General features: G+C 53.7%; 1 protein-coding gene across 1 annotated transcript in view; it reads left to right on the forward strand.

Annotated features, from left to right (window-relative positions):
- Nucleotides 1–12,971, forward strand: part of Plxna1 (plexin A1) — a 46,150-nt gene extending 33,179 nt beyond the window's left edge. The window contains exons 23-32 of the mRNA XM_021164374.2: nucleotides 12–78; nucleotides 4,626–4,772; nucleotides 4,904–5,063; nucleotides 5,608–5,711; nucleotides 5,955–6,051; nucleotides 6,373–6,563; nucleotides 6,682–6,851; nucleotides 8,222–8,434; nucleotides 8,529–8,679; nucleotides 9,809–12,971. Coding sequence (XP_021020033.1) covers nucleotides 12–78; nucleotides 4,626–4,772; nucleotides 4,904–5,063; nucleotides 5,608–5,711; nucleotides 5,955–6,051; nucleotides 6,373–6,563; nucleotides 6,682–6,851; nucleotides 8,222–8,434; nucleotides 8,529–8,679; nucleotides 9,809–9,904 — 1,396 coding nt within the window. The 3' untranslated portion in view covers nucleotides 9,905–12,971. The remainder of the gene's footprint in view (nucleotides 1–11; nucleotides 79–4,625; nucleotides 4,773–4,903; nucleotides 5,064–5,607; nucleotides 5,712–5,954; nucleotides 6,052–6,372; nucleotides 6,564–6,681; nucleotides 6,852–8,221; nucleotides 8,435–8,528; nucleotides 8,680–9,808) is intronic.
- The last annotated feature ends 2,766 nt before the right edge of the window (nucleotides 12,972–15,737 follow it).

The raw sequence follows: 15,737 nt of genomic DNA on the forward strand, positions 1-15,737 counted from the left end.
CCTCCCCACAGGACCGAATCAGTGGCAGAGAAGATGTTGACCAACTGGTTCACCTTCCTTTTGTATAAGTTCCTCAAGGTAGGCCTCAGGGGCCCAATGAGTGGAGGGAAGGGCTGGGGAGGGGAGGAAGCCAAGAAGGCAGAGGCCAGGTCCTAGGGCCCAGCCCAGCCACCCAGACTACTTGTTCTTAGCTGTTTCTTGTGTTGATACTTGCTGCTACATTCACGCTCTGAAGTCAGTGCCCAAGCTCGAGTTTGGATATAAGCTTGGATCTCTGCTTGGTACCTGGAGCTGGCTGCCAGCCTCAGAAGGAGGATACATCTAGCCAGGCTTCTGAGGGAGGGCTGACACTGGCCCTTGAGTGCCCCTTGGTGGGGTGTGAGTCTGTCCTGGGCTTCTGGCTCTCCAGAGCTCCCACAATCCCTGCAGGTGCCAGGGTGGGCTGGTTGATTGAACTGGTTGCCTGCACTTAAGAGACTGGGTAATTACACAGTTCCAAAGTCTGGCTTCCTCTGACCTCATGGCCAATGGGATGCATGTCACAAGTGGTAACAGTGGGTCTACCTGGGAGTGTAACTTGTGTGTGTCAGCCCTGACCAGTGCTGTGTGGATTCAGTGGCAAGGGTGGGGCTGGTGCTGAGTCTGCCAGCATTGGACTCTGTCCTCCCCATGAGCTCTGGATGAGCCAGAAGTGCTAGCACGTGGGTCTGCTCAGAACTAGATCCCTGGTGGGATGCCTTTACTTGCTAGGAGGAGAGCCAGTGATAGGACATGGCAGTGAGTAAGAGACGGGAGGTCTGAGGGACCAGAGATGAAGAAAAGTGACCTGGATGGCACAGGGACAGGTGAGGAGAGGGGACCTGTGTGTACAGCGGCCCCCATGATAGTTATGTGCCCATCTCCTATGAAAGTGCCGCTCTGTGGACAGTTGTTTACATGGTCATTAAAGCAGGCTCTGAACCAGAAGCAGCAAGGCCGAGCAAAAGCATCAGCACTCCAGCAGCTGTGCCCATGCTGGGTCCTGACACGCGCTGACCCTGTTTGATCCTCATTCTCCACAGCAAGAGAAGAGCGGGTGCAGTTCACCCCGTTGGTCTCAGATCCTGAGCCAGCTCTGCAATGTCTGCTGCTGCAGTGTGGGGAGGCAGGCCGCCACTGGAAGCTGGCAGAGCTGGCTCTGCACCTGTCAGTGTGGGGCAGGGGGAGCAGAGCCCATCAGACATCTGGGACGGCCTCACGGAGGGCATGTGTCTCAGAGCAGTCAGGGTGTAGGAATGCTGATGGGGGTGGGGAGCAAGGCGACTGGGGGAGCAGCAGGAAGCAAAGCTTGAGAAGTGAAATGGGCCGACTCCCCCAGGGTTACTCTCAGGTCCTCTAGTCTCCTCGGCTCTGGTTTTTGTGTGGCCTTTTGAGCTGTACAGTGAAAACTGATACTCTAGGAGTGAGCCAGATTGGCCTGGGCTTGTTCTCCCCCGTCTGTGGCCATGGCGCCACACATAGGCCTCTTGATACATGTTTGCTTTGTGGTGCTGAGAGAAGATACACTTCCCTGAGCTGCAGCAGATTCTCCTGCCCATAGTTCTGCCTTCTCTGGAGTCTAAGGCTCCATTCACATTCTACATAGCTTTCCAGAGTGCTTTCTTTCAGGCATAAGACAGGGTCCTTCACCCTTTCATGGTTTAATAGTTGGTCTCTTTTTACCATGCCACAGACTTAAAAAAATGCTTTACTGGATTAAAACATACATAATACAAAATACACTACCTTTTAGATTTCTTTGAAATTACATTTTTTTCTTTATTATGTGGGTGTCTACCACAATGCACACGCAGAAGTGGGAGGACAACTTGCAGGAGTGGGTTCTCTCCTTTCACCATGTGGGTCCCAGGGATCAGAGTCAAGTTGGCAGAGTTGGCAGCAGGCTTCTTTACTTGCTGAGTTATCTCACCAACCCTTATCTTACTATTTGAGACAAGGTCTCCCTAGATAGCCCAGGCTGTCCTGGAACTCATGACCTTCGTGCTTCAGCCTCTGGCGTGTGTACAAGTCACTAGAGTTAGTACATCTGTAAAGTGCAGCCCTTGTCAACATCTTCTGCACCGTTGGTCTTGTCTTCATGGTACACTCCTTGTCCCTCTTCTCTCCCTCCACCGTACCACCTTTATCATCTCTGCCTCTGAATTTGACTGATGTGGGGATGCCCTCTAAGCAGAATTATCCATGAAGACCTTGCATTGCTGGCTGGTTTGACCCAGGTGTGTGGCCTGCACTGCTACTGTGCTTTCCTTCGGGTCAGTCGCTTGTAGTCAACTACAGCACACAGTATGTAATGGACAACTAGAAATGCAGGTGTGTTAAGCCATGAGAACTCTCTGAGAAGCATGAGCAGACCCTTCCTAGAATGAGAATCGCCCTGCCTGGCCAGCATAGCCATCCCACATACACAGCTCAGTTTGCCTGGGGAGAACAGAAGGGAAAGAAAGCAGAATGCATGGTGTTCTCATGAGTCTGCACTTGGGCAGGATCTGAGCCCATCCCCTGCTCACAGATGCATGGGACTAGAATGTATGAGGGAGGTAGTTCTGCCTGCCTGTCACTACACTGTCAACAATGTGAGGTAAGGGGGCAGGGCCCCAGCTCTGGTGGTCACAGCCATCACTATCCAGTGTGGGTCACTGACCTGAGTGGAAGCAAATGTCTACAGGTAGAGGAACAGGTTTTGTTCACATTTTTTGTCTTGAGTTCTGGTTGTACTGACGTGCTGGTCCGAAGTTCACCCCCTACCCTCAGTGATTTTCACAGAGGGTCCTAGTACCCCACCCCAGGAGGGTTAGGCCCATGTCTTCAGGTGGCACACAGTAATGTCACTTTCACTGTCCTCTGTCACACTGGCAGAGGTGTTAGGGGAATGTGAATTCTCCCCAACACAGCAGCCTTCTGCTGGAGCTGTGAGGGCTTCCAGAATGAGTACAGGTGCATCCTCATTTGCAGCATAAGCTCTGCTGACTTAGAGCCTTCCTGGCCTGGGTGCTGTGATACCATCCCTGGAGATGTGCATGAGTACGGACAGCACGCTTCCTTGACTGCCGTTTATTCTACAAGTTAAACAACTTGCTTGACTAGCCACCTTCATTTTCTTTGAAGCCACAATTGTATATTTTCTAGGGTTCTTTTTTTTTTTAGTTTGGTAAAGGGGTGGGGGGTGGTATTTTAAATACCAACGTTCCATCATCTGTAGTGTTTATGCTACAGGTGAAGTGCATGGTATGGGTAGGGGTTAACTTTGGCTTTCCTTGAAGATGGAAAGCTGGTGCCCTGCTTCATTTACTGCCATGCTCCTCTGCTCTGTTGCCTCTCTATGAAAGAACTATTCTCTACACCTTCTCAGCAGGGTTGACAGGAAGCTGGGGCCCTACCTTTCCCCTGTAATGGGACAGGGAAATGAGGCCCAGAGAGAGAGAGCCCTTAGGCTTAGGTCTGCTTTGTTCTGGGCCCGCCTCTTCCCTGGGCTCTGGGCTCTGACTGCTCTTTCACCGTCTTGGAAAGCCTGGTGAAAGTGATAGTCCAGGCCTTCAGGTCCTTCTGGGTCTGAGCTTTCTCTCAGAAGCCCTGGCTTTCCTGGGGCAGAAGCATTAGGGTTGGGCAAGTCTGCATCCAAGGCTTGGGCACTGGCCTGCCCCCTCTGCTCCTTTTACTCTGCTCAGGAACCTATGGGCAGGCATTCTAACTTGGGGAAACCTTATGAGGGAGTGTTTGCCAAAACAGGCAGCTATTGATGGCTCTGAGTCCCAACCTGCTCCCCCTCCCTCCCACTTCCTAGCTGACTTAATGAAGCCAAGTTTGCAAATGAAACATAATTTCAAAGATAGGCGTGTTGTCTGAAGGTCTAGGGATGATCTATGCTCCTGGCTGTTCCTTCCTTAGCAGCTGTCTCTTTAATTGCCTCAGATGCTAACAAGGGGCTAGGACATCTGGGTACAGAGTCACCATGGGCTTGCCAAGGGCCCACCTGGGCTAGCCTCTGGCCTAGGCATTCTCAGCCAGCAGCCTCTGTGAGGAGTGACTGCTACAGTCAGGGGTGGGCCTTCAGGGCCATGGGACCAGCCTGAGCTCCAGCATTTGCTCCGCTCAGCTTGCTGAGTAATGTGGCCCTACTTCTGGCCCCACACCTGCAGTGCACAAAGCCAGATGACAGCTGAGGGTAGGGACAATGCAGGCTCTTGCCAAGTGTGCAGAGGCTACCCTGCCAGTCCCTGTTTCTCCTTGCCACCAGTCTGTGGGTTCCTCTGTCCCTTGGTGATAAGGAACATCAGGAGTCAGTGTGTGTGTGCTAGTGATTGTGGTGAAAGCATGTTCTTCGTGATGCTGGACTTCTGGCTAGGTTGGCCTCTAGTCATCTAGCAGATCACGATCGCACTTGGTGTGAGTGAGGGTAGTATTTCAAGGATTTCTGTGTCTACAGTCATAAGGATACTGGGGGTATCGCTCACTAGATATCCTTGCCTGGTGCTGGCTCCAGAGACAGGCTTGCCTTCAAGAGGAGATGGAGCTTCTGGAAATAGCTAGATAGCCCTTAAAGGGCTGACAGGTCCTATCCCAGCCTCATACCCTACCACCCCACACAGGAGTGTGCTGGGGAGCCGCTCTTTATGCTGTACTGTGCCATCAAGCAGCAGATGGAGAAGGGCCCTATTGACGCCATCACAGGGGAGGCCCGCTACTCTCTGAGCGAAGACAAGCTCATTCGGCAGCAGATTGACTACAAGACCCTGGTGAGCCCACCCACCACTCCGCCCCCCCCCCTTCCTGGATCCTCCCCTTCCGGTGAACTGAACTGAGTAGACAGGACTGGCAGAAGTGAGGGGTGTGACTGGTGCTACAATACCACCCTCCTCACACACAGACCCTGAACTGTGTGAACCCTGAACATGAGAATGCGCCGGAGGTTCCTGTGAAGGGGCTGAACTGTGACACCGTGACCCAGGTCAAGGAGAAGCTCCTGGATGCTGTGTACAAGGGTGTGCCTTACTCACAGCGGCCGAAGGCCGGGGACATGGACCTGGGTGAGTGGTGGGCTGTCCTATGGTAGGAAGGCATTCAAGGGAGGTGACAGAATAAGCTACGGTTTGCAGGCCAGAGTAGAGTGATGGAGGAGACCCATGGAGAAGCAGCTGGGTGTAAGTTTGGTATTCTCTGGGAAGCCAGGGCTGTCTGAGCTGAAGGAAGAGAACTTTGCACTGGGGAAAGTCAAAAGTCAAAAAATGTGGGACACAGTTCTGGGATCCCAAGGAGATATGTCTGGAACCTGGGTAGAGCAGGGCCTACCTCTTGGGCTCAACCAGGCACCAGATGAATGGCCAACCCCATGGGCAGACTATGCCACCTCTGAGCCTGTGAGTGTAGCTATCCAGTGGGGGAGCCTCAGCTTCTGGCTCTATCCCAGGCTCTTCCTCAAGTGCAGAGCAAGCCCCTCCCTGTCTTCCTCTCTTCCCCCACTCCCTTGTTCTATGTGCCAGTAGAATGAGGAGCTTGGATAGAAGGTAGAGAGGAAGAAAAGGAGGGAGAGAAGGAAGGGGGATCCCACCTCTAATACCCTACTTCCTGTAGAGTGGCGCCAGGGTCGCATGGCACGCATCATTCTTCAGGATGAGGACGTCACCACTAAAATTGACAATGACTGGAAGAGGCTGAACACACTAGCTCACTATCAGGTAACGCTACCGTCCAGGGACCACTGTGTGGGCTTTCTTTCCCTTAAACTGGAACGTGCCTCGTCAGGTGTGGACTGTGCCATGCCCAAGTAATTATCTGCCCTGGAGCCATCCCAGTGGAGGTTCAGAGTGGTGGCATGACTTGCCTTGAGGGGAAGAACCACGGATGTCTTTAGATCCTCCCAGGTTGGGCTGGACACTTAGTGGCACCCTGGGACTTGTATCCTTGATGTCTGCCCACAGGTGACGGATGGGTCATCGGTGGCACTAGTACCCAAGCAGACATCTGCCTACAACATCTCCAACTCCTCTACCTTCACTAAGTCCCTCAGCAGATACGGTGAGGGACCGGCAGGGTTGCAAGCAGGAAGTGGGTGGGCAGTGGACTTGGATGGGATGCCCTTCCTACTGTTCTGCCAGTGTGTTGGATGCCAGGACTAAGGGGACATGTGGCTCGTGGTTCTTGGCCTTCCTGTCAGTTCTGAAGCAATGCCTGTCCTCATAGCCTATAAACAAGGGATCTCATGTGACCACAGTGGCTATTCCCCAACATACCTAGCAGGAGCCTTGGTGCCCTCTGAAGGAAAACTGGCTGGGGTAGGGCAGGGTCTGGCCATGGGTGAGGGACACATCCCTGCCAGCTGACAGGCTATTCCTGCAGAGAGCATGCTGCGTACAGCCAGTAGCCCCGACAGCCTACGCTCACGAACACCCATGATCACGCCAGACCTGGAAAGTGGAACAAAACTGTGGCACCTGGTGAAGAACCACGACCACCTGGACCAACGTGAAGGCGACCGTGGCAGCAAGATGGTCTCTGAGATCTACCTAACCAGGCTGCTGGCCACCAAGGTAGGTGTATGGGAAAATGCCCAGAACACATGACCAAATCCTGAGCTCCTACAGACCTGTCCAGGTCCTAGAAGGGTGGTGCCCTGGGCAGCCCTGAAGCTCACTACTCACCCTGCAGGGAACACTACAAAAGTTCGTGGATGACCTGTTCGAGACCATCTTCAGCACGGCGCACCGTGGCTCAGCCCTACCTCTGGCCATCAAGTACATGTTTGACTTCTTAGATGAGCAGGCCGACAAGCACCAGATCCACGACTCAGATGTGCGCCATACCTGGAAGAGCAATTGGTGCGACTACCATAGGGGTGGGACTGCCAGGGCCCGGGCCTTACAGTGCCAGGATCACCCTGGACCTTCCCAGTTTCCAGCCCTGGATCCTGCCACAACCCCACTACTCTGGCCTGTAGGAATTCCATGGGTGGGGGGTTGCCATGTAAGAAACAGAGTTTGGTGGGCCAGACCCAATTGATAACATAGAGGAAGTGATGTTCAGAGCACAAGCCTGTGTTCAGAGAGCAGTTGAGAATTCAAGCCACCCAGACCCCAGTTGGTTCACTCCAGTGCTTCCTGTGACTCCCCTGTGCTCAGCCCTGACCTGCCTTCTCCCAGAATAGACCACCTATACTTTTAGACCAGCCCTTGATGCCTGCAACCTAACCATGGGCCCCTCAGTCCCGTGCTCCCGATTGGGGCTGCTCAGTATTCTCTGGCTTTAACTGTCAAGCACAGTTGTGGGCTTCTGCTGTGTGTAACCCTGACCCAGCAGGCTCTACCACTGTGTGTGGTCTTCCCACCCCCATAGCCCACGACTTTAGAGGAGGACCACTTGGACTGAAGACTGATCAGTTGACCTTCCTCTCCTACAAGTTTGCACCAGACCTCCATTCTACATTCCCACCAGGGCGGCACACCTTTCATGTCCACACCCGTTAGCACCTTTTACCCTGAATTTGTGCTCTGACCTCCAAGTAGAGTTGGCCATTCGCTTTCCTAATCTCATGACCCTTGGCCTAGTGTGCTGGATGGTCCTGGCCTCAGCCTAGAGCCCTGTATCCCTCCTTTCCCCTCTCAAGATCCCTCTTGGTTTTTATCTTTGTCTCCCTCCAGGGCTGTGGGAGCCTAAGGCCCAGGTCCATCTGGGCTGCCCGTCAGGGGTCCCAGCAAGGGAGGAGCTGCTGTGGGACAGCACTGGCTATTCTAGAGCAACTGCCTCAGCCATATGGAGTTAGCAGGCTTTTGGCACATGCCTATGGTCACAATAGCCTCAGTCTCCAGTTTTATTTAGTTAATGTTTGAAAAGCATGTGTTATGATTGGGTGCCCAGCCAAGGCTGTCTGAGGCCTTGTGGGGCATAGGGGGTGGGCGTGAAGGCATATGTGCTTGGACTGGAGATGAGCACAGGGGCAGGATATAAGCCAGTGCAGGCCTCGGGGATGGCCATGGACGTAAGCTGAACGTGAGGATTGATGCTCTGAGAGGCACCAGGTTGTTGGCAGCATGTCCTGTCTGGCCAGTGGGGTGAGGGGCCTGTCCCAGTTGAGCATGTGGGCATCCAGTCATTCTCTGGGGGACAGAGTCAGGCCACTCTAGCTGCTGTCCAGAAGGGGATGGGCTGCAGAATGGCCATCCTGAGCACTCTTGGGCCTGCTTGTCCACAGCCTCCCTCTGCGCTTCTGGGTGAATGTGATTAAGAACCCTCAGTTCGTGTTCGACATCCACAAGAACAGCATAACAGATGCCTGCCTCTCAGTGGTAGCGCAGACCTTCATGGACTCCTGCTCTACATCAGAGCACAAGCTGGGCAAAGACTCGCCCTCCAACAAGTTGCTCTATGCCAAGGACATCCCCAACTACAAGAGCTGGGTTGAAAGGTAGGTGGCCAGCAGGGGTCATGCAGGGGCCACAGGTTGGTGGGTGAGTAGGCCCTGTGACCCCACCCGTGCTGACCCTGCCACCTACTGTCAGGTACTATGCTGACATTGCCAAGATGCCCGCAATCAGTGACCAAGACATGAGCGCCTACCTGGCAGAGCAGTCCCGGCTGCATCTTAGCCAGTTCAACAGCATGAGTGCACTGCACGAGATCTACTCCTACATCGCCAAGTACAAGGACGAGGTGCGCCCTTCCCCGACCCCAGTTCCACCTGTGTCTCAGAGCTCACCCAATACTTGCTTTGCTTCTGTACCTGACAGCCCAGCTTTTCCTAGGGCTAGTAAGAAAATCAGAGATTCTGGGCACAAAGAAGGCTCTCTGGGGCAGGGTGGGGAGACAGGGTGACAGTGTTTTCCTGGAATGGAAAGCTGTGGTCCTATAATAGTTTATTGGGCTGGATGGTATCTCTGGGCTTGGCAAAGGTTGCTCCTTGTCCTTTGCCAAGAAGCAGCTCCCCTGCCTCTTCTCTCTGGAATGACTTGTCTCTGACTCTGGGCTGGAGCTTATGGGTACCAATAGCCAAGGACTGGGTATGTGTGGGCAGTGCCGGCCAAGGCACTGAGAGGGCCTGGCAGGCCAAGATCCATAGAGTCTACATGGCTGAGCTAGGGCCCACCTGGGCAGAGGCAGAAGATATACAGACCAGGGTGACCTAGGTGTGGAGGCTTGGAGCTTGGCTGTGTCCCTGAGCCTGATGGATTCTTATAGATCTAGATAGGCAGGGAGACCATGGTCTGCTTGGCTGTGCTGAGCCAGTGAGGTAGATAACCAGGTAGCTTGTCTGGAGGTGGGAAGCCACAGAGACAGGTCTAAGATCGTGGAGCCAAGGGCTCTGGGATCAATCCAGCCATGGAAGGGCTCACAGGTTGTAGTGATTAAGGAATAGGATGGGAGGTTGGGCCTGAGCTTCCACATAGACTTAGGTAGGAGTGTGATACTCAAGAAGACAACCGAAGAGCATAAGAAACCCAGCCACACTAGAGAACAGTAGCCATGCCACATCAGAAGCAGGGCATGGAGCACTTCATAGAAGACTCCCAGAAGCCTGAGAAGGACAAGGTGGGAGAGGCCATGGCCAGGAGCCACAGCCTATTGCTGAGGGAGATGAGGGTGGAGGTAATGAGCTTGGGGGCTCACCCTCAAGTGCTGTAGTACTCTGGATCAGAACTGTTGGCACAGCTAGGAACTGGGAGTCAGGCACACCAAGGTCATGTGTCGTCGTCCAGCTACTTCCCTTAGAGCTTCCAGCCCATGTCTGTGGGTAGCTAACCCTGACTCTGACCCTATCCCACCCCTCACCCCACCCCTGCAGATTCTGGTGGCTCTGGAGAAAGATGAACAGGCTCGAAGGCAGCGGCTTCGAAGCAAACTGGAGCAGGTGGTGGACACAATGGCCCTGAGCAGCTGAGCCGTGGAAGTGCCCACCCAGCAGGAGGCAGAGCAGGAGGGCAGCAGAGGACCCAGGAGACAGCCCTTGGCCCACCTGTACCAAGTGCCAGGTGTGGGGGCTGCGGTTGGGTCCTGGCCCTCGCCTTCCTCTCCCTGCCATGCAGGGCCAATTCTTATCGCTGTGGATGTAAGGGTTCCTGCTGAGCCGCCTCTGTGCCTGGGGCTTGCTGCCATGGGGCAAGGATAGCACAGCGTGGCTGGTTCTGCCCAGGGATATTTGCTGCTTGACAAGAGCTGCTAGTGGTTTTCCTGGGAGAGAGGTGGCCTCTGAGGGGCCGAGATAGAAGGCCAGGCCCTCCAGAAGGAGGGCAGCAGGACAAGGGGCTGGACCAATTCACAGTTCTTGGCTTCTCCAGCTGCTACCAGCAGGCAGAGTCTGAGGGAGAGGTGAGATACCCAAGGCTAGGCCACATAAGTCACAGCCTGGGGCTGTCCCACCAGCCTCTACTCTAGCACCCTGTGCTTGCCACCACCCTCAGATTCACCGCGTGCTCTGCGCGGCCAAGGCTGGAGTGCCACATCCTTCTGCTGGGGAGAGAGGCCCCACTCCCCTCCTATGGAGGGCCTGCAGACCCCACTTCCAAGTGACATGTGGACAATGGCTAGGCGAACCCTTCTCTGTCCTCAGGGCTGTGCCTCTGGGAGCTCCTGGTCCTGGGGCTCCAGTCAGAGTGCATGTTCCCGTTATTTATTCCCCGCCTCCTGCTCCTATCGCAGCCCACCACAGAGCTCTGGAGGATACCAGGCCACCTTCCCACCATCCTTTATCCTCCCCGCCCCTGATGGTCCTGGTGGCTTCCAGTCTGGCCTCTCAACAGTGTTCTGGCCCCTCTGCAGTGGGACATCTGGGTACTGCTTTTAAGGGAACAAGAAATCCTGTGGTATTTTGCCCTGGGGATGTGGGGGGGCATTTCTGCCACCCTGCTGACCATGGGCAGTGACCCAAGGGACTAGAGGTCAACTGTGTCCACCTCTGCCCTCAAGGAGCAACAGTACGTTTTTAATGGACCCTGTACATATATATATGTATGTATGTGTATATATATATATGTGTGTGTGGCCCTGGCCCCAATGGGGTGCTGTACAATTATTTGAGGGAGGAGACACGGAAAGGCAATTCAGGAGGAACCCAGGTGGAAGAGAGCAAAACCAAGGACCCTGGAGCTGCCATCTGATGTGGCCTCTACTTCCCCAAGATGGAAGAAGCCGCTGCCCACGATTCCGTGCCCCGAGCTTTGGGTGCAGAGCTGTGGACCTGCATGACTGTGCTAGCGTTTAGTCTGAGTTGATCTTTTCAAACTGCAAGTGTTGAATACTAGAGGTGGTTAGACCCTTTTTTTTAAATTTTTTTTTTTTTTTAAATTAGTCATTGGAAAAGCAAGCAAGCGGCCTATTCCCTTTTCAAGTTCACCTTTTTGATGGTACTAAAGATTATAATGGATTTTAAGGGACAGCTAACTGTGGCCAGGCCCATCATCAGTGCTGGGGACAGCACACTCCACATTCATGGGCTGCTAGTCTTGTGGTCCCTCACACTCCAAGCTAGGGAGCTGATGGGACAGGGTGGAAGTCAGATTAGAGCTGCGCCTTTATTAGCTATGTGGCAGGTACAAGGACTCAGGGAGCAACTCCTCTGTGGTAGTCATGAGCCTAGACACCCTGGGCCATGAATTTTGGTCAGACTCCCACCCCAACTCTGTGGCTCACTCCCTGGGCTGATACTAGGGTCAGAGCCTGGATATAGCCGTTTCTCAGAAGCCCCTGTTGTTGCCTGGGGTTCTACCCATGGATATACCCCTCTCTTCCTTCTGATGCCTCCGGGCTGTGCCTGGGTGGGAGCCTCAGTTTCCCCTAAAGTCTTCCCTGGTTGTAGGCTTCAGATGGAAGCCCCCAGTTCTTCCAGCTCTGCCTGGACCACGCACAGCTTCTAGGCTCAATGCCTTCACTATCCAGCCCCACGTCCCCAGGCTCCCTCAGAATAGGCCAGCCTCACTTTGTCCTACAGGCCACCTTGCCCATGTGGGTGTCAGGTAGGAGGTGAGGTGGCCTGGAGCAGCTTCCCAGGGTGTTTGTTCGCAAGCACTTTAGCATTTCTGTTTACATGCGAACTGCCCTAGCTGTTCTTACCACGCATCTTCTTGGCACAGCCATCAGGGCCAGGCCTCACTTCCCTGCCACTTCTGGACTGGGCTCTGATATCTGCTTGTCCTTGGTCTTCAAGAGCCATCCATCTCTGTGGTATCCTGTAAAGGGTTCCACTCCAGCCTCAATATGGCTTGGGGTTGGAGCCAACCGCACACTGGGTGGTGGATGCTCAGAGCCACCCTCTACAGGCCTAGGGTCCAGGGAGGTGGGCAAGCACTACTCCAGCCAGCCTGGCCCTAACACTCTTGGTACTGCCGTCCTGCCATGGGCCCCATCCCCCTTCCTGCCTGGTCTTTCCCTTTGCACCTGGACTCAGGAGTGCCTGGGCCATTCCAAGCTGGGCCTGGGTGCCTGGCCTCCACATGCCTTGGGCTGACTCTGCTCTCCAGCTGCCCCACTCTCTTATGGTTGGACAGATAGACAGAGCAGCAGGGATGAGGGCCTTGATGTGTCCCCAAGAGACACTGCATTGAGTCCAGGCACAGGCCAGCAACCTCTGTTGGTTCAGAGGGGCCCGACCGCCACCCTCTACTCCAGTTTCCCCAGTTTGGATCTGGTGGCTCACATCGGTGCTACACAAGCTAGAGTAGATATATTTAGAGAGAGAAAGATATTTTTAAGGTGAAGCCCATGATTAGCTGTCCTTTAATGCCGCAGAACACTCCCTCTTACCCCCTTCCTCCCACCCGGACCCAAAAAATCCCTGGTCATTTGGATGGTCTGAGTAGACCAGGCCTCGGCCATTGCTTCTCTGGAAGCGGCAGAGCCAATACGCTCAGCCATCAGATGTGTAAATATACGGCTATTTCCTATTTTACGGTTCTTCAGATTTAGTACTTGTAAATAAACACATTAAGGAGAGATTAAACATTTTTGCTAAAGCTCGTGGCTCTGAGTCTTATTTTAGTGGAATGGGAATCCAAGAGGTGACCACAGAAATAGCTTATATCCTCAGGGGTAACAGTGGGCACCGTGGAGCTCCTGCCCGACAGTTTTATCTAATGCAGAAAACAAACAGCATACCCCCTCATTGGAACAGAGCAGGAACCTCCTCAGTGGTAGTCTGTGTGGCAGGACCATGTACAGTCATCACTGTGAGCCACCCATGTATAAGGCAGGATCACCATGGCCTCCCATTAAGGAGCCTGGTGTGGGACCGCCCATGTGCACACCCATCCAGTTTCATGGGCGAAGAGTTCATAAGTCTGCTGTTTGATGATGTGGCTCAGATACCTCACCTTGCCCTCCTCAGCTTGGCAGGGTGTTGTGTCAAGTTGGGCACAGTAGCACTGACAGAGACAGCTTTCTGCTGTGGAGGCATACCACCTCCCTAGGAGCCATGTCTGATGATAGTTTACCCACTGCCCAAGGCTAGGGAGTGAGCTTCCAGTGGTGAGGTGAGATTGTCCTCAGAGGCCCCAGGCCACACTGCCCCCCTGGGCTCTGAAGGCATTCCGTAAGCCACAATCAGTCCTCCATTCCTAGCCGAACTGTCCTGCCAGCCTGCTCAGTTATTTAAAAAAAAAAAAAAAAGGCAATATAATCACCATAAAATTGCATGGGAAGCAGATTTAGCAAATGTGGTCCCGTTTGGGGTGTGACATGGCCCGTTTCTGTCTCTTGAGCCCTCCCAACTTTCTGGCACAATCAGCTCTGCCTGAATTACCCTCGTTAGCCTGCCACGGGCTCCAGCCCTGCCATCTGAGACTGAGGCAACCTCTCAAAGCAGCAATCAGTGCCCTTGCACAGGGTGATCAAGCATGATTAGAGCAAGCAGGGTCTGATTGCCACACAGCTTATAGAAGGCAGCAATCCATCCATACAGCACTGTGGTGGCTCTGAGCACCTAAGGCAGAGGCTTGACATGAGGACAGATCCTGTCCTCAACACTGGATCAAGGGGACATTTTACTGCATTTCTTTCCTGGGTCCAAGAGCAGCCCCAGGACTCCAGCAGAGGACAAAGCAGTAAGCTGGGATGAAAACCATGTTAGAAGAAGTCTACTGAAAGCCTCAAGGATGTGGGGAAGCCTAGCAGAGGCTCAGAGGGCCGGATCAAGAGCCAACCAAAGCCAGCCAGGGGCGGGAGAAAGAAAGAAGACCTGCCAACCATGTAGCCCGGAGAGAGGACGGGCCATTTGCAGAGGCAGGAGTGACCTAAGCATCAGGGCCAGTGTAGAGACCTAGGAGAGGCCTGTGTGAGACAGAAGCCAGGACAGGCTGCTACAGAGGAATGAGGGTGCCAGTCCTTGGGAAGCAGGAAGCCGACTTAGGTTTGCTCTTGGTGGCTCCAGCTGGTCATCAAAGGCTGCTGGGAGGCCTCTGCCAAAGCACAGCTTCATCCCCTGGGAGTGCGGTGTGGCAGACATCTCTGGCAGGTGGCTGTGCTGGTAGTCTCTGACCCAGGTGCCTAACTAGGTGTGGCCAGTCACCTCATAGATAATCAGAGACTAGAACAGCCACCTGCCAGAGATGTCTTCCACATAGCAACCCCAGTGGTACTTTATTCTTGGCTGGATGCAGGCATCTCTGGTAGGTGGCTGTGAGGTCACAGCACCCCATCTTTCTCCTCCTGTCAAATTAGTTCCTTGATGGCTGTCGAATTGCAGTGGTCTCTTTGGTTTAGGTGGAGATTTCATTGGCCACCTTTAGGACCGCTACAAGTGTTTGAGCCCGTTAATCTGGCCTGGAGGAGATAGTCTGGTTAGCTGGACATAGGCACATGCCCAGGAGAATGGCCAGTGCACTTGAGCCTGAGTTTTGCCAATCATTCAGAGCTGTGGCCATGCACAGGTCCTGGTCTGCACAGTCCTAAGCCCAACTTCTTTGGCATTGTAGCATTCCCTCCTGGAGAGAAAAGGGGGGCTTCTAAGACTCATGAAGCTGTAAGATCCATGAGACATGCCCCTCCCCCTTCCCCAGTCAGCAGTGACAACTTCTGAGCAGGAGACTTCCCTGTGGAACTGCCTGAAGGTTGTGCAGGGAGCTCCAGGGATGCAAATTCTGAGAGTGGTTCTCCACGCTAGGTCAGACGTTTCAGTGGTTCAGCTGCTACGAAGTCACCCATGCACCAATAAACTTGTTGGTTCCCTAAGTGAGGCTTGGGTGGAATCGTCTTTGGTCAGTCATTGGTGCCCAGTTGAGATGATTAGTTCTGCTTTCTTGGATGCTTGTCCTTTGCCTCCAACAAGAGAGTGAGCAGAGAGAGAGGAGGGAATGAGGGAACCTACGTTGCCACACAGGAGTGAAGATTTACATAACAGGAAAGTGGGAATCCTGAGAGCCTCCATGGCAGCAGGATACCAACCAAGAGAGGCTTCAGGTCTTACATACAGCTCCATGTTCTAGGCAGACGTGAGGATACCAGCCCAGAGATTGGCAGCAAGCTTACAACTCCAGAGTCTAGAGGGTTTCTGGAACCCTCAGGCATGGACGCCTCTGATAGGACTGTCCCCCTTAAATTTTGAGGTCAGTCTTTCTTCTCCACAGAGGATGTGGAAACTTGACCAGAGCCAGGAGCTGGCTCTGAAGCCTTCTCTCTGTCAAAGTATGCTGCAAAGAGAAGTGTTGAAAGGGTTGATGTTGGACCAAGTGAACGCTGATTGGCTGAATGTATGTGAATGCAAATAAGATATAAAATGGGACCAA

This window comes from Mus caroli, unplaced genomic scaffold, assembly GCF_978045245.1.
Source record: "Mus caroli unplaced genomic scaffold, Mus_caroli_1 scaffold_7, whole genome shotgun sequence".
Classification (NCBI taxonomy): Eukaryota; Metazoa; Chordata; class Mammalia; order Rodentia; family Muridae; genus Mus; species Mus caroli.